This window comes from Eufriesea mexicana, unplaced genomic scaffold (genome assembly GCF_001483705.2).
Source record: "Eufriesea mexicana isolate 0111107269 unplaced genomic scaffold, ASM148370v2 scaffold14206, whole genome shotgun sequence".
In the NCBI taxonomy this organism is placed as follows: domain Eukaryota; kingdom Metazoa; phylum Arthropoda; class Insecta; order Hymenoptera; family Apidae; genus Eufriesea; species Eufriesea mexicana.
The window spans coordinates 33,932-50,876 of record NW_016921673.1 but is presented as its reverse complement, the minus strand read 5'-3'; the positions used below and the strand labels follow the sequence as shown (position 1 = coordinate 50,876).

General features: G+C 38.2%; 4 protein-coding genes across 6 annotated transcripts in view; 3 read left to right on the top strand and 1 right to left on the bottom strand.

The window, feature by feature from the left end:
* Positions 1-1,163: 1,163 nt before the first annotated feature.
* On the top strand, positions 1,164-2,069 carry LOC108553939 (ARL14 effector protein). Its single transcript, XM_017909040.1, has 4 exons — positions 1,164-1,207; positions 1,373-1,489; positions 1,564-1,829; positions 1,902-2,069. Exons 2-4 carry the CDS (start codon positions 1,415-1,417, stop codon positions 1,984-1,986), a joined length of 426 nt encoding a protein of 141 aa, XP_017764529.1. The 5' UTR covers positions 1,164-1,207; positions 1,373-1,414; the 3' UTR covers positions 1,987-2,069.
* A 499-nt stretch (positions 2,070-2,568) lies between these two features.
* Positions 2,569-7,167, top strand: LOC108553938 (GTP-binding protein Di-Ras2). 3 transcript variants are annotated; one of them, XM_017909037.1, is made up of 5 exons: positions 2,569-2,824; positions 2,899-3,024; positions 3,871-4,080; positions 5,362-5,580; positions 5,730-7,167. In XM_017909037.1, the coding sequence occupies exons 3-5, from the start codon at positions 3,943-3,945 to the stop codon at positions 5,961-5,963; spliced, it is 591 nt and encodes a 196-aa protein (XP_017764526.1). In that variant the 5' UTR covers positions 2,569-2,824; positions 2,899-3,024; positions 3,871-3,942; the 3' UTR covers positions 5,964-7,167. The 3 variants fall into 3 exon arrangements, with proteins under 3 accessions (XP_017764526.1, XP_017764527.1, XP_017764528.1); XM_017909038.1 differs by having other exon boundaries at positions 2,569-3,024; XM_017909039.1 differs by lacking the exons at positions 2,569-2,824; positions 2,899-3,024 and having other exon boundaries at positions 3,783-4,080.
* Positions 7,168-11,433: 4,266 nt separating this feature from the next.
* On the top strand, positions 11,434-14,481 carry LOC108553933 (doublesex- and mab-3-related transcription factor A2). The gene is made up of 3 exons (XM_017909031.1): positions 11,434-11,666; positions 12,922-13,158; positions 13,377-14,481. The coding sequence occupies exons 1-3, from the start codon at positions 11,463-11,465 to the stop codon at positions 14,019-14,021; spliced, it is 1,086 nt and encodes a 361-aa protein (XP_017764520.1). The 5' UTR covers positions 11,434-11,462; the 3' UTR covers positions 14,022-14,481.
* Positions 14,482-14,811: 330 nt separating this feature from the next.
* Positions 14,812-16,945, bottom strand: part of hyx (cell division cycle 73 hyrax) — a 3,640-nt gene continuing 1,506 nt past the window's right edge. Inside the window, 3 exon segments of the mRNA XM_017909043.1 lie at positions 14,812-15,984; positions 16,062-16,203; positions 16,289-16,945. Of these exon segments, the coding sequence (XP_017764532.1) occupies positions 15,948-15,984; positions 16,062-16,203; positions 16,289-16,945 (836 nt within the window). The 3' untranslated portion in view covers positions 14,812-15,947.

Sequence of the window (16,945 nt, the reverse complement as noted above, 5' to 3'; positions counted from 1 at the left end):
CCAAACAATATAGTTCTTATACGTTAATATTAATAAAGTTATAATCTCGTTAAAGCTAACGTTTCTAGTGCTAATCTTTTTTACTTCCTTTTCGCAATATGCGAGTATTCAACAGCTATAAAATGAATGAACCTGGCGTGATCCGTAGGTAGAAGATCAAAGTATTACAAATATAATACTATTAGTTATTCATCGTCGAAAATTACAATCTGCATATTTTTCTAAGGATTTTCATGAAATTATTATTAATTTATTAGTTTTCTCTATGAAAATGCACTCAGATAACTTCAACGTTATTATATTAAATTGCATGTATAATAAATTATATGCAAATTGAAATAATTTCCTGATGTTTGAGAAAAATATTTCTTAAAATTTATATTAGAATATATTAATTGGATTCATTCAGTTAATATTGCATTATATATCATAGGTGTATTGTAGAAATAGAAATGACTGTGGAGTTATAACAGATCAATCGAATTATACGTAAAATTTATTTTAAAAAAAAGAGAAAAAGGCTGTTTCCAATGTATCTGAACTAGCGCATATGATAACATTTAGTATATACCTCATTTTAAAAATGAGTAAAAATTGATCATATCAACATTTATTTTATAAAATACTGATAAGTTATAAAATAAAATTTCAAACAATATATTGTTCTCTTTTATATTTTGAAAAATAATTTACTGGAAGAACTGCACTGTTTAAATGGAAGGAATAGTTATTTACTTTACTTATTAGTTTACTATAAATTTATTTACTGTATAAAAAATAGAATTCTATATTTAGTTTGTGAAAGTAAAATGTTTTAATTTATTTTTTATTTATAACTTTATATTTAAATGTAGCTTTAATTCCATTATCAATATGGTAATGTGGTTCCATACAGAATCGGTAACGTTGGGAATGATACTAAAGATGGAAGTGGCTTTAGAGTTTCCAAAATGTGTTACAAAATAGGAGATATCTATTTCTTTCTTCGTCTATTACTGTTTTTATACCTATATATTGTTATTAATAAAGTTCAAATGAACTTTATTTCATTTGTAATAATAAATTAATGAATATATCGACTATCGATAAAGGAAGTTATTTTTAAATTATTTCCTTATAATTTCAAAGGATGTCGCTGATGCATTCAACACGTGGTGTTACTTATAAGACAGTGTGTTTTGAAACATCAGTCGTCAAATGTGAAAAAGTAAGTAGAGAAAACTACGATTGATTTTTCATTCATATCCTGTGATTTATTTCTTTTTCTTCTAAATGTACATATTCACATCTATGTCATCTGTAAAACGAATGTCGAAGATTATAACTGCTACTTCATAAGATAGAGGTTATGTAAATCAAAATTTCTAATCAGGATTATTGCAAAGCGCTTTTTGTTAAAATTTCAATGTGAGATATGGATGCAGGAAGTACAACTTCTACTGAAAATCCCGCACCTCCAAATCTAGAGACCCCTCCACGTGTCGAACGAGTAAGTTTCCGGTACATTAGCATGAACATTAAGTTTTCAATTTTGTCGAATTTTTATAATCCTTTTCATAACAGAAAAGCACTCGAGGATCGCGTCAAAAGGGTGTAGATAGCGTGACAAAAAAATTTCTTAGAAATTTTGATCCAGAACACAGTGAAAGAGAAAAACGGAAACTTCATCGACGATTGTATCAAGGCCACAAAAGACACGCTTCATATGATGAAAATGGTGTTTATGTACAAACAGGAGATGACCTATGTGATTGTTTAAATTTGAGGTGCGCTGGATGTCATTTTCCCTGTTATAAATGCTCTTCCTCAAAGTGTGGTCATGAATGCAGGTTTGGTATAAAAGATAGTTGTATGGAAGTTGCATTAGTTCTTACAAGTATTAAGAATAAACTTTTTGCTAGGAATAATCGTAAATGGACATACGAGTCTATAGAAAATGAGGGTTGTGACGTTATCACAAAGAATCCACTACTAAAAGACAATTAATCAAATTCAAGACTGCAATACGATTATATTATTTTTGTAATAACCCTATGGCTGTGCTATACAAAATCTTCCTATGATGTTTTCCACCAAACCATGTATTATTATTTACATTAATGTTATATAAGATTCATATAATAGTTAAGACAATTAGAATATGAAACGTAACGCATAAGAATACCTATGTCTTTTGTTTCTTTGTAATTTCCTTAATCATCGTTATCAAACTAAATACCTATCAGATCCTCATTTTGATCATGCATGCAAGTTTTTAGGAACCATAACAAACAACACAACTAGTCACTGCAAGTTAATTGTTCCTATGTGGAACAAATTCGCCAAAACTGTCTTAGAAGAGGAAAGAACAGTTGCAAACTGAATCCTACAAAAGCAAGGAAAGAGAGATTGAAGATCACCCATAGTCGGTGATGCACGTGCGTGTGCACTGGCACATGAACGCGCTATTGATTTTCCACGGCACTTTTGGCGTAGTGCGCACGTACCTAACGCACATATACACGCTCCACCAGCGGAGTGGGGTGAGCCCCGGTGCGGAGGGCGTGCGCTTCGTTTTCCTTCAAGATCGTGAAAGTTCACGGCAGCGAGTGGCCGGAGACAGAGAGTGTTGCGAATGTGCTGATCCCGTGGCCGGTGGAAATCGAGCGCAACACCCGTCGATCGATCATTTGCTAATTAACGGCCGTGGTTAAGGCACTTGGACATTGGATAACTGACCCGTGTCATTCGGACATCGACACTGGACAAACATCTTCGGTCAAGCTAGTTGTTATCGTCCCGGCTCGAGAAAGCTCTTAGTCTGGCACGTTGCCTGTTTCTTTGGGTTGGCAAAGGATTCCTTGAACTTTAACAAGGGGCAACCTCGAACTTGGTGTTTATTATTGTTTTCTGAACTAGGAAGAAGAGCCAGAGAAGTGCATCGGGAACATCAACGTCTTCTTCTGGGACAGTGTAGCCTATTACAAGTCCAAGTGACTTGTTTGAAGGAAAGAAAGCACGCTATAGTGTCGTCTGCTCCACCAGGTTCACCAGACACTTTACTCTCTGCAGACCCTCCGCATCACCGGGTCAATGCGATCATGATCTTATCGCCTAATGCGACTCGTGACGCGACGTTTAACCGTGGTCGTGGTTCAGTAATCGGTCAAAAATATTTCTGGAATGTACCTCTGCTGGTTGTACTGATTATTTTTATTGGATTCTTTGTAATTGATTTCGGTAGTGATTGGTAGCAATTGATCGAAACTTGATGTAGGAGCTCCTGAAGCTGATTTCAGTGTTACTATTGACTCCGAAGTGAACGTCCCGATGGAAACGTTGTTTGATAACGATGACAAGAGTCTCGAATCTCAAACATCACTTGTTGAATATATACACATATAGAGGGATGATTACGGGTCATAAGAGGATTATGAAGTGCCATTTATATCAGGTCGTCGCTTTTTTCAGCGAACAAACTCTTGATCAAGCATCACAATACCAATAAAAAAAAAGAATGAAAAGAGAGAAAAAGAGAGAAGGAAAGAAAAATATAATTATAAAGGTAAAAGAGCACGTGGAGCAGCTCGGTGACTCCACTTTAAGTTTCCTCGAGCTTTGTAGGTCGATGACAATTGGAGATACAATATCGCTATAAACATGTACGATTTTATTACTATTCAAAGTGGTTCCTTTTATACAGTCAGTTAGTCGGTAAACGTCATCACTCGTGGGAGTTGGATAAAGAGAGTATATTGGTCAATGTAAACAGCAGCCGGCAGAGGCGTAAAAAAATAACGGGGTTGTAGGGTGGCGGAGGGTTGCTGCAACCTTTACGCAAAAGCCGTAGGCGTGCGAGTCAATTTCGCTTTTGTACGTTGTGCGCGACAGACAGATTTAAACGGGATCACGGAGGGACCCCGGCTGACGGGGGTTAACATCATCGGGACGGCAGATGTCAGGATGCCGGAGCAGAGCAACGATTATCGCGTGGTGGTGTTTGGGGCGGGCGGTGTCGGCAAAAGCTCTCTTGTGCTGCGTTTCGTGAAAGGAACCTTTCGTGAGTCCTATATACCCACTATCGAGGATACATACAGACAGGTAAGCCTAAAAACGACTATACGTGAATTCGTATACTTCATGTAGCCAAGTCCTTACCTGTGCATAGACACTAGTACTTTGAATTTATTTATTTCATTTTAAATTCAAACCATATATCACGAGAAAGAAGTTAAAACTGTAGAGTGGAATTGTCTTATATGATTTATCGTTTTCGAAGAAATTGAGCTGTAAAATTCATAGATGTGATATTGAGTAATCATAGGTTAGATTCGATCGCGCGCAAATTTTATTCTTTATATTTTAAAAGCAACGCAATGAAAGCAAACTGTATTACAATTTTTTAACAGAAAGTTGTTTTATTCTTTAATATCGAAATCATTTCTGCGATATTAACATATTTCTTATCGCTTAAATTGATTTCGCGATCTTGATTTCGAAACAATTGCATGTTTGATAATTGACGGTTGAGAGTAGTATAGAATTGGATTGGACAGACGACGCAAGTAGTAGAGATATGTCGTATATGGAACAGTGGTAATAGATTTTCCAGATCAGATAAGTAGCAGGGACTGTCGTGACGTAAACTGCTGACGCTTCGCCGATGATTCATACATGATGCAAGATCATTGCTCTAATCGTTCATCTTTCAGCCATTATCTTGTTCTGTAATCGCGAGACTCGTATAGAATCGAACCGTGAATAAACAATCGATCTCTTCGACCAACTATTTCTCTTTTTAATTGCATTTCGAATCGTTATTCTCGACGTTATTATACAACGTCTCGATAAATTGAGATAATAGGGTTAGGTTAAAGATTCATTCCGATTAATTTGCATACGTTTAAATTTCAAATTATCCTATTACTATTTAATAATCAACAATGTTTTCAACGTCGTATACATTTTTAGATACGAATACTGCAGTTCTTAGTTGATACAGTTTTATGTTATCGTGTGTCGATATTTATCTGTGTTTCGTATTGAAGCGTTATAGATCGCGCTGCGATTGAGATTGCGCGGTTGTTCGATTAGTGGATAATTCAGATTACCAATGGTCTTGATCGATCGATTCCTCGATGAGTTGGTGGTATCGAACAGTCGATATCGATCGAGATTGCAATAAATTGAAATTATTCTCTAACCGATCGATGCTGTGACAATTTCAAGCACATCGAAACTACCGAGGAATTGCGAAAAAGAAAAAGTATAAAAGCTTCGTTGGCGAAACTGTTGAGACCTGTGCTGTGTGTGCGACGAGAAGCGGGACAACGGAAACGAGATACTTGAACGAAATGGGACGATTATACTACGATATTTCAGGTGATAAGCTGCAATAAAAACATATGCACGCTTCAAATTACGGACACAACGGGGTCTCATCAGTTTCCCGCGATGCAGCGACTCTCCATAAGCAAAGGTCACGCCTTCATCCTGGTGTATTCGGTATGCTCACGGCAAAGCCTAGAGGAACTACGACCAATCTGGGCCATTATTCGGGAGCTTAAGGGACAGGACATATCGCAGATACCTATCATGCTGGTGAGACCTATTTTTGATCAGCTTTTCTATTTATAAATAGCTTTGTCAATTTTTTTAAACTTCTCGATTATATAGAAACTTTAATTAATTCGTTTAAGTCAATGGCATGATTTAATTTTCCGATTTGTTTTGCCCAATTATTTGTACAGGTTGGGAACAAATGTGACGAAAGTCCATCGGTGCGTGAGGTATCGATGAGCGAGGGTGCAGCGGAAGCAGCCAATTGGGGCTGCGGTTTCTTGGAGACTTCTGCCAAGACAAATCATAACGTGAACGCTTTGTTCCGGGACCTGCTGATGCTCGAGAAAAACAGATCTGTTTCATTGCAGCCGGTACAGAGCAACAACGCAAACAGCCTGAAGGAAAAATGCTGCGTAATGTAACTGATCGAAATTGGAACATCCGTAATAACAAGAAGACGTGGTGCATCGCGTATTCAGGCAACAAGAAGCTAGAGGACGACAAGAGCAAGAACATTTGCGCCGATTTTTCCACCCGGCATGGCATCGACCGCGGTAGTCTCGACACGACCATTAGATAGAATAGGTTAGATTTGCGCAAACGAAAGGGACGATAAACATCCGCGAAACCACGTGTCGTACAGGGTGTATCTAATGCTCTTTATTCGTTAAGAAGCTTATTCTTACGCGAAACAAATTTTCTAGAGCATATTAAGACCTCCATGAATGATCGGATATTGTAAGGTTATGTTCGATGGGATATAATGTGCTGATCGTTACGACGATCGATTCAGAGCATTAGGGCCGCTTTGTAGTCTCTTTCTAACCGAACGTACTCTACACTATCGATAGATTTTTTAATTTTGATACAGAGCGACGTATTCGGTCCGCCTCCTAGGTTTCACGTGACCAACGACGCGAACGCGTTCTTCATTCTGTACCAGTCAGCTCGTTAGTGGATCATTATACATTTTGACCATCTGTTCGACTATCCCGAGCTTACTATATGGAAGGGCTGCGATCGTTCTAACCGGAAACACCGATTTAGACCAAGAACCGATTACAAAAGCGATCGTCCTTTTCGTGTCCAACGAAACAAACGGGTTTTCCTTGAAAGAGCAGTCAGTACAAAGTTAATCTTGACCACGTATTAATATTAATGTACAAGAGCATACCGAACACATTCAACGATCCAAGAAAGAAAAAGCTCTTTCACGAAAATCTTCCAAGACCGTTGTCTGAGACTACTGTAATGATCATTTCGAGACCGGTGTCGTATAAGTTTCTCCAGCCAGAGGTGAAGCATAGGAGTGAACATGCGAACGAGAAACGACTAAACTAGGTAAAAGTTGTTACGAGATTGGTTTTTGTTGAATAGTTGTAAGGTTTTTGTAACGATGCTAATTAGGATTTATTACTCGACACGTTGGATGATACAAAACATGTACACACACATACACATACACGTAAAAACAAAAGCTTACATACATATACACGCACAAACACACAGGTTCATTAGGCACCACACATTTCCCGTGTTGACCCAGATTTTAGTGTTTTCCTCCTGTATATCGTACCAGACGTAGGCGTGTTAGTGTTTGCGAGAAGACGTTAATTAAAGGGACTCGCCGCGAAGGGCTCGTTTGTTCCTCATCTCGAGTTTCGTTCATCTTGCTACTCGCATTTATTGTTGCAAGTGAGGTGTATGGATTAAGTTTGGACAAAATTTTCAATACTGATACCTGTCGTTTAGATGTGCTATCGCTATCACTGACAAACGAATAGAATAAACTTATAAACATTTAAGGATCATTCTCATGGACCGTTCTTTCGTATATGAGAATACCTGGATTCTGTTGAACTTGAAAAATTTGTCCGAACTATCCACCTTGACTTTGTTGGAGCGATCGATTACTATAGTTTTCTTTGTATTTAGCTGTTATTCAACGACGTCTCTGTATTTGTGGAAGCCGAGACTTCCTTTTATTTAAGATATGAAACGAAGGCACGAGTAGATAAAAAATAGTCACTAATTTGGTTAGTAGAGAGTCTGCGTTGCTCGTTTTTGGTGAACATCAACGAATTACGTTTCCAGCCATTTTGTACGCGGTCGCCGTTTTGTCTTCTCGTGCCGATGTTCAACACTTCGTATCGATAGCTTTAAGGGACGAACGCTCTATTCTGTCCAACATGTTAACGGGATAAACGAGAACAAAGGTTATCCTGCCGATATTACGATAGACAAACGATCAGTGTCATTACTATGATCATTATTATTACTGTCAAATCATGAACACTGGCGGTTATTTCACGGAAGAAACACACATATCTTACATTGTAACCGTGAGCATACGAGCAGATACGTGTGTGCACATTTATTGGAAGAGGGCCGGTTTCGCGTCAATTGATTTCCCGGGATCAATTATCGTTGGAAAAATTCACGTGGATTTCGATGAAAAAGCTTACAAACAAAGAGAATCTCTAGTCAATCGTGTTTAACTTATTACTCGAGCGTTATAACGTTGAAAAGATTTGTAACGATACAATGGCCAGTGTTACTTTAATTTTGCGGCAACCTGATACACAAACGCGTACATGCATATATACATATATACATTCATACATACATATATACATTCATACATGCATACATACATACATATATACATACGTGCACTCGCGTATCTGTGTATGAGTATATAAACATATATATATACTCACTGTTATATTTAGATGCAAGGTTAAATAGAGTCTAGTCAAAGGCGAATCTGACCTTATGAAATCGACCCTCAGCAAGCTGAGAGACGGGAAAAAGGAAGGCAAGTTAAAAGGGGCGGGGGTAGAGGAAAACACATACACATGCGAATTAGAAATCGATAAATCGTATTCTATGATTTTTTCGGGGCCAATCGGTGTGATTTGTATAAATTGTGAGCTTCTTCTGCGTGATCGTAGGTCGATTTCCATTTTTTTCATGTTTTTGCAAGAATTCGTAATCGTAAATACCAATTTAATCCTTTTTCAATCACGTCGACTGACCTGCAATGACACTTTTGACGATTTTTATCTTACTGAAAGGGAGATTCGATGTATTATCCGTAATGGAAGTCGGTGTACCTTTTTATGAATTTTGGTATCTCCTTTTTTAGCTGTTACACGAAATCTCGCAAAACCGTGCTTTGTTTTATACTTCGAGTTCGTGATTTTTAAAGGATTAATCCGAAAATTTGATCGCGTCAAAGAATTACATTGAATTGAAGATTTCTTTCAGTGAAACCGCATACTTCGTCCTCGTTCAAAGAGCGCGCGCTCATGTCGCGCATGCGCGATAGATCGCGCGGTCTGCAATTTTGAAAAGTTTATACGCGTCAAGAAGAATAACGTACACGCATACATCGAGAGCATAAATTTTTTATCGTGTTATAATTACCAAGGCACGCACGACCACGAAACATACAAATCACGATGGATCTCTTACGATATTACGCTTTATTTTTTATTGTGTGTCCACGAATGTCTGATGTACCTTGACACTTCGTAATCCAGTCGGGGCTGTTATTCGAAGATGAAGTTCAAAAGAAAATGCTATGAGAGAACAGATTTGAGTAGATAAAATGTTAAAAGATAGGCAACATTTATATCAGAAACATTTATTATAGAAATTTGTAGATACAATTATTAGAAGAGAAATTAATAGGTTTCAGAGTGATTAGATCGCTTCGTTAAATTTTTCTATGAAAAATAGGAAAAAAAAAAGGAAGATGCATTACGGATGCAGTATGCAAATAGGTGCAATATTAAAGAAAATGCAAGCGGAATATTGTTATATTAAAGATATACTTAAAGATGTAAAAAATTAGATAGTGTAATATAAGTAACGAAAAATTTCCCTACGACTTTGTATTCTATAATAGCACAATGATTAAGGTGCTTGCTTTGTAATCGAACGACCCAAGTTCGAATCCTGTGTGAGGGATAGGAAACTTTTTTTCTATCCGATTTTTCTTCGTCGTTCTTTCTATAGATTAATTCCAATGAGCTTTTTAGAGAGAAGAGGAGGGGAGAGTATATCGACGCGATATCGATCGACTTCTATCACTTAAAATAGAATAATAACCAATAATCGTCGTAAAAATGAAAAAGAGAAAGGAGAGTCTAATAAAATTCGTCTTCGAATAACGAGTTCCTATGTTCGGGACTGTGAACGAGGAAAAGAAGGTCGTTCGTGCCAAATTCCAAGAAATACGTTGCCGTTATTTACGGGAATTTACTTAGGCTTAAGCTTGTTGTTAACTGATGATCGATTTTAAAAATATTCTCTTGATAATATCTTCGTATCTTCTCGTTACTTTTACGAAAGAGAGAAGGAACATAAATGATGTAACGACCATGAGAAGAGAAATAATGCTTGTTCACCTCGCTTCCTGCAGAAATTCAGTGTAAAAAGAAATATTTATGAGTTTTAAGGAACCGATGACAAATGGCGGTTAAATCGAAGGTGGGGGATAGGTTATGTTCGACTAGAAGGAAAACAAAGTGACCGCGTGATCGAATTAGAATTTTAAAGAGAAAGTCAACGAAGTTTACCATATCGACAAATTATCATATCAATGCTCTATATCATATTATCCATCTGTCCAGGTTGAACCCAGGAAGTATAAAAATGTAAGATAAAAGGAAAAATACACGTGTAAAAATCAAAAGGGAATCACTCGATTACCAAAGACGGAGGACCTGTATGCGACGAGAGATTGATGAAACTCGGTTAACTCCCACCTTTGATCAGTCGTAGATCGACGAAAACGAAGGAATCACATATCATGGCTGCGCGTTCCACACTATATTCGCGGGAGTGCGTCTAGAACGACACAAAGAACGTTTAATATTTAGCGAAACAAAGAAGAGACGAAAAAAAAAGTACGATATCAAATGATCGATTTATTGTTGCGACGGCTCGTTTATTATTATTATCCACACTCCGAAACCGTTAACCGGCTACGAATCTGTACTCGTGAAGAAAAAAAAAAGATAAAACTGCGAATTATACAATCTTGATTCTTGGCAACTAATTTCTTCTCGACAACCACGTTCTCTTCCCACTACCAGTCCCAGCCACTTTCGACTACCGCAACTACTATAAGTATCATTTTATCTTTTTATTTACCATTTTCCTTAATATATCTCTCTCTATTTTTATTTCTCGTATTCACAGCGCGGATACATTCTCGTTCCTTCGTTAAAATTCTCCAACTTCGACACACGTCGAAACCCTGCCTCGGACATCCGTTATGAGCAACTGATTCTGCGGAGGAACTGGAAAAATGACTCGAACGAAGGACATAGGTGAGGAAATATTTGAAAGATTGCGCAAAAGTCGGAAGGCATTTTGGCGATGGATAATGAGACGTTTCGTTACTCTCTGCGTCAAGTGTCAGCGGATCTGCGAAGTCTAGAAGGAGGCTAGAACTGACCGGGTAGGAGTGGCGAGGAGAACAAACATCGACGGGCCAATCGTGAGGAAAGGGTGGTCCGGTGGATGTTTGTCTTGTTGCTCCTCCGGAGGGATGCTGGAATCACCGCAGAGGCAGGCAGCGTGTACGCGGTGTGGAGCCAATCGCGCGGCACCACGGAAAAATCCAAATGTTGCCGAAGATTAGAGCGAGATTTCTTTCGGCCGGCTGGCTACTCAGTCGTCCATCAACAATCGTCCTGAGACTCCACTTAGTTTGCAATTTCTTCGTTTATTTTACAGTTTCACTCGTAATTCGATTCTATTCGTGCACTCGCTTTTGGGCAACATTATTCATGTTACGTCTTTGCGTATCTTCGTTTACATATTTCCTTTCTGATTCTTCCGTTCGCTGCCTGATGAATCGAGATGAATAAATCCGCGGACCATTGTTAGTGGGTGATTGGAATAGTATGTTGCGTGGGAAGAGCAAAAATAAAGTGGAGAACGAGGAGGAAGAGGGCGAGCTGAAGCAGAGGAGACCCAAGTGTGCTCGGTGTAGAAACCACGGCTTGATTTCCTGGTTGAGGGGGCACAAGAGAGAGTGTCGTTACAGGGAGTGCCTGTGTCCAAAGTGTTCTTTGATCGCTGAGAGGCAAAGGGTCATGGCAGCTCAAGTAAGATTATTTTCCGACTTCTGCTTATTTGACAAACAATAGCGTTAGATTTAAATATTATATTCCGATAAATTTTATTTCTTTTTAATTTGCTTTTCATTTTTCGTCATTTTAAAAACCTCTCAGTGTCTCCGAAGGCACTGTCACCTATCATTCTATTTGCGTTTATTTGAAACGGTAAAACCGTGAACGTTCTATAACGTCGCTTCGACTGTCATAACTTTTTAACATATTGGCAATGATTAATGAAGCATCTTCCATTTTGCTGGAAATAGGCGGAAATAAAGAAAAAAGAAAGGTCACCTTTGCCACCTTTGATATTTAATAAAACCATTCCGCCCCCGGTTATTTAGTAGGGTCATTTACTATTAAAATTCCTCGATTTCTGTATAAAAAATAAAATGGAAAAAGGTGAAAAGGTATAAAAGAGAAGTCAGAGGAGAAACTAATGACAAAGACATATTTAGTTTCTATTGCACTTGTGCCACTCGATCTCCTCTTTCTCTGGTACGAGAAAGAGAGGCGATCAAACCAGGGGAGAAGAGGAATTAAATCCATTAACGCTCGGTGTTACGTTTCATTTCTGTTTGCATAGGCATTATGACACTCGATACTTCATCCATCCTCTCGATCCGCTCGATGAAAACGTTGCCGCCGGTTTCTCAAATAAACTTGCACGAAACGCGGAAAATGTTGGCCTCTGAATCAAGCTTGTTTAACTTCTGCCAATTAGTCGGCTAATTTGTTTGATTTGTTTCACATTTACGTCCGCGTCTGTAGTAATAACGTAAATTTCTGAAACATCCAATTGCAACGACGATTGAAATTTGTCTTAAATACCCCGAGTTAATTTGCAGTTCCGAATACTTTTGAAAAATAGCACGATCTTCGAAATATCATCGTTGATTCCGGGATCTTTGGAATCGATATTCTCGGTTACTTCGTGTTCTTTCTGGGAGAAGCGTAAAATCTAAAAGAGAGACTCTCTGTCGGACTTCCTCAATAATCCTGACGATGTGAAACAATATAGTGGGTGGTCCAGCCGGGAATAACACGTGCCAAATGGTCCCATATGTATCTCTATTGACATTGGCCGTTGAGAAAACACATATGCAGTATCGGCTAAGCGGCCAGTCCATTTATAAATTGGGCGCAGAGTCATGATCCGATCTGACTTCATTTTTCATCCCCATGTCGATTTGTATACTTCCGTTTCCATTTATCGCGATTAATTTCATTTATTCGATCGTGGAAGGTGGCCCTCAAGAGACAGCAGGCCGCCGAAGACGCCATTGCCCTAAAAATGGCTAAAGTGGCAACTGGTCAGAAACTCAGTCGATTGCCACCGGGGAAAATATTCGGGATGGCAGTAACCGAGCCAAAGTCAGCTGTAGGCACCAACAAAGAGGAAGATCCCCCGCCAAAAGAGGATCTAGAAGTGGAGGATTCGAGAAATGACGACTCTTCGAACAATCAGTGTCAAGATTCCCCAGTACGTGATCATTTATTAACCATATTTAAAGATATTCGTATTATTTTAACGATTACTTCTTAAAAATTGAGGAAACTCCAAAGTACTTAAATAAAGACGTTAGCAATAGCGCGAATACTTGTAGTGCGATATTTTTAAATTTAAGTTACGATTAAGGGATGTAGTATCAACAATAGCCAAAATATTGGATACCTAATTGATCGATACCCTTTTCACAGACGAGCAACGAGAGCACGACAAAGTACAAAAGCCTAGTATTCAACGTGAACAATCCAGAGGAAACAAAAGAGAGCAGCGTGTCTCAGACCTCGGTGGAAACACTGGCTCGCCTCTTTCCCAACACAAAGCTGTCGGTACTACAACTGGTGTTGCAGAGATGCGGCCAAGACCTGTTGAAAGCAATCGAATACTTTGCCAGCGACAGTTTCGGGATTAATTCAACAGCCTACGCTTCAGCCTTCCGACCGCCGCAAAACATCAGTGAGACCAGGCCCAGCGAACAACTCGCTGGCACTATGCTAGCTCCAATCTACTCCAGTCTGTCTAGGAATTTCTACGGAGACGGCTACTGCTTGTTAAACATCGTCCCCGACCAGTTTCCGAAAAGTATAGTAGATACGACGACTTGCACCACTTTGCCTATCAAAAACAGTGGACAGCATGAACAAGAAGGAGTAGCTTTAAACGTTCAGTATAATAATTATTTCAATTCTGGCGCACAACAACAGTTGAGAGATCATGTGTACGCTCAAGTTACAGATCATCTTTCTCCAAGGCCTGGTTTTCTTCATTTACCCCCAGTACTGCCAGGGATTCCCTGTGTACAGCCTAATTGCGCCCAATGTAACTATAAATTTCCCTAAATTGCTGCAAAATATTTATTTCTTATGGTTTGGTATACCGAACACTAGAAAGATAAGGAGGACCTCTAATGAGGAATAAAGAGGATACCAAGCTTCCAAGTATCCCAAGTTCTTTATTTTATGTAAAAGTTTATTTCTTGAATTGGACAAATGTATATAATACTAATTGTATGTACAATTGGAACGAGGGACAGAATAATCCGCGCAGTAGAAATTATTTTATTTCAAGTGGATTTTACAACGTATAATCTAAGCCAGAATGGCAATTAATTAAGCGAATTTCAAAATGCCATTGGCTTATCATACGTGAAATTGCACGTGGACTTAACAAACGTTCGCATGACCTGCGATGCCGCTATCAGAACAGAGGGAATTTCCGTGATCGGCAGACCTTAATCTTCAAAGTTCAGTGCGAGCAAGTCAAGCGAAGCGTACTCCTGGCATGCATCGTTTCCCCCAATGCCACGCTCGTCTCTCTACAGATTGACCTTTGATCGTGAAGCGTGAAATAAAACTTGTTAGAGTGGTTCATAATACTTTTCAAAAGTTGTAGGAGTCGATATTTCTATGCAGTAAACTCGTTTCAATTTGTAGATATTAATGGTCTTCAACCGGATCAGATTTCGTGATAAGATGCTTCAAATGTGCACCATTCAAATATGAACTAGCTGATGCCAGAAATCATTCTTCTATAATTGTTATTCTGTATTTAAAAACTGCTTCTTGGTTCACATAATCGCCATTTCTTAGCTATTTAATTTAGGACCGATATCTTGTTTATTAGTTTTTAATTGTTCATGTTTTTTTTATTGTTTATTTTGCTGCAAAACTACTTGGGGTAAACGGAGGTTTAAGGCTTTCTCAAACTTGGCCTACAACAACGTAAATAGCTCGGCTATTTATATGTTATTTACAACACGTAGCAGTAAAGAGAAGTGTCTGTAAGGGAGATGTTTTGTTTAGGTATTTCTTCAAGAACTGGTTAGAAAGTTTCTCGCGGCGGCTATCGCGTAACTGTTAATCTAATAGGATGGCAGTAATTGAGTTAGGAAGATTCAATTGTCTGTATAAACAGTACCGATATCGTAGAGCAACTGTCGATGCCCAGAAGCGATTTACTTTGGCTCCGCTTTTTAGGGAGGCAAAACATCGAAGTTAACCCCCCCGGGGAATTCTCCAACCCGTCGTGCAGCGAATTACAAAGAACTTGACATCGTGTCGAGAACGAATAATCCGTTTGGATTTTTCTTTCATTTACACTCTGAAACAGTGGGTGGAAGCAAAAGACAAACACTGAGATACATGAGCGACATGTGCAGGTCTTTCTTTATTTGGTTCTTTAATAAACGCTTCACGGAATGTACCACATCGTGAATATAACATTTTCTTTTTTGTTCTAACTTCCTCATGTTGCTTCGATTTTTGGTACATATATATTATGAATATACCAAACATGTTATTTTTCATATTCTATGTTTTAAGAATAATGCTTCTTGTTGTTCGCTTAATAATAGGCACATCAGTTTATACTAGAGTAACCGATACCACATTAAGGACTTCACTACGTGAACATTGCATATGGATATTAATCTTACAATTCAGAATATTGTGTAAAAACGAATCGGAAGATTAATAATGTTACGCGTATGAACTATTTTCGATGTACGTCCGGACTCCTTGAAGATGCGTTTATTTTAGGGGAACGCACAGGAATTAGTCTTTGTTAATAGTGATTGCTGCCAAGCTCCCATAATTGGACTCTTCAAATGAGGACGCACGGGACAAATTTTCGCATTTCATGAATATGTGTGTGTATATATGTACACAGATGTTAATTTGCTCGATAATATGTACAATACTTCATTTTATAATCTTTTAGCGAAAATCGTGCACCCAAATTAATTACCGTCTTTAATGATATTAAATTTAAAATCGAAGATGTGGCTTATTCTTAATCATATGTCTGTAAAAATTAAGACATCAGGTAAAATAATTGAAATATTATGTACTAATTTGAAGATTGAACGTTTAAGTACGTACTTATCAAGATGTTCCCAGAATACCATTAATGCTGCCCGATCCAAGTGTCTTTTTGTCCGACTCAGTTCGATTACCGTTACTGCCCAACGTGCTACGTTCGAGTCTAGTCTCATTTCGTCGTATTTCAAATGAAATGCACAAACTATAAAAATAAAAATCAATTAAATTACATTCTGCTTGTACAAATAAACATTATATTGTTTGTGTATTAAAGAAGGTATATGTACTTTTTGAAAAAATTTCTCAATCTGCATTCGTAAGTTTCTGTGGATTATCCACTACCCTGTATGGAACAGTAAGACCACCTTCCTTTCTACGCTGCAAAAGGACCTCGTTCTCTCGTTTACAACCTTGTGTACGTTTTTCTTCGTTACTGACATATTTTAGATCCTGTAATATGTCTTTCGCATTATACATCGTAATCAGTGATGTGTTTGCACTTGGAATGATGATGATAGGAGTTCTGCTTGGTCGCTTATTTTGCGCTGCTTGTTGCGGAGTAAGTTTAGCGGCAGAAGTTGGTAGCAAACCAGAATTAGGAGTTGCAGATGGATTGCTTGGCGGTTTTCTGACTGCGGGATTAGTGCCTTCTGTTACAGATTTCAAAGTCATTCCATGATAAGTACCCATTGTGTCAATTTTGAATCCTTCTGTTTCCTCCTTTTGTCTAATAAACCTTTCTTGATCATAACGATTATAGACAGCTGGTTGTGGCAAAGGACGCATTGGTGTGGAACGTGGTGTGACCATTGGTGTGGGTACAGCAGGACCTTTTTGTCTACCTTCCTCGCGAGCTTTAATACTCTGTAAAATTGCAAATATATTTTTTGCAAATATTTTCCCACTACTCTGTAAAATGGTTGCACGTGTTCTCCATTGTCTTT

Excerpts from the sequence above, each read along its gene's own strand:
- LOC108553938 (XM_017909037.1), top strand. The coding sequence starts at position 3,943 with ATGCCGGAGCAGAGCAACGATTATCGCGTGGTGGTGTTTGGGGCGGGC. Across the intron at positions 4,081-5,361 it reads TCGAGGATACATACAGACAG|GTGATAAGCTGCAATAAAAA; the intron begins GTAAGCCTAAAA and ends ACGATATTTCAG. Across the intron at positions 5,581-5,729 it reads CGCAGATACCTATCATGCTG|GTTGGGAACAAATGTGACGA; the intron begins GTGAGACCTATT and ends TTATTTGTACAG.
- LOC108553933 (XM_017909031.1), top strand. The coding sequence starts at position 11,463 with ATGTTGCGTGGGAAGAGCAAAAATAAAGTGGAGAACGAGGAGGAAGAG. Across the intron at positions 11,667-12,921 it reads AAAGGGTCATGGCAGCTCAA|GTGGCCCTCAAGAGACAGCA; the intron begins GTAAGATTATTT and ends CGATCGTGGAAG. Across the intron at positions 13,159-13,376 it reads ATCAGTGTCAAGATTCCCCA|ACGAGCAACGAGAGCACGAC; the intron begins GTACGTGATCAT and ends CCCTTTTCACAG.
- LOC108553939 (XM_017909040.1), top strand. The coding sequence starts at position 1,415 with ATGGATGCAGGAAGTACAACTTCTACTGAAAATCCCGCACCTCCAAAT. Across the intron at positions 1,490-1,563 it reads CCCCTCCACGTGTCGAACGA|AAAAGCACTCGAGGATCGCG; the intron begins GTAAGTTTCCGG and ends TTTTCATAACAG. Across the intron at positions 1,830-1,901 it reads AAGTGTGGTCATGAATGCAG|GAATAATCGTAAATGGACAT; the intron begins GTTTGGTATAAA and ends ACTTTTTGCTAG.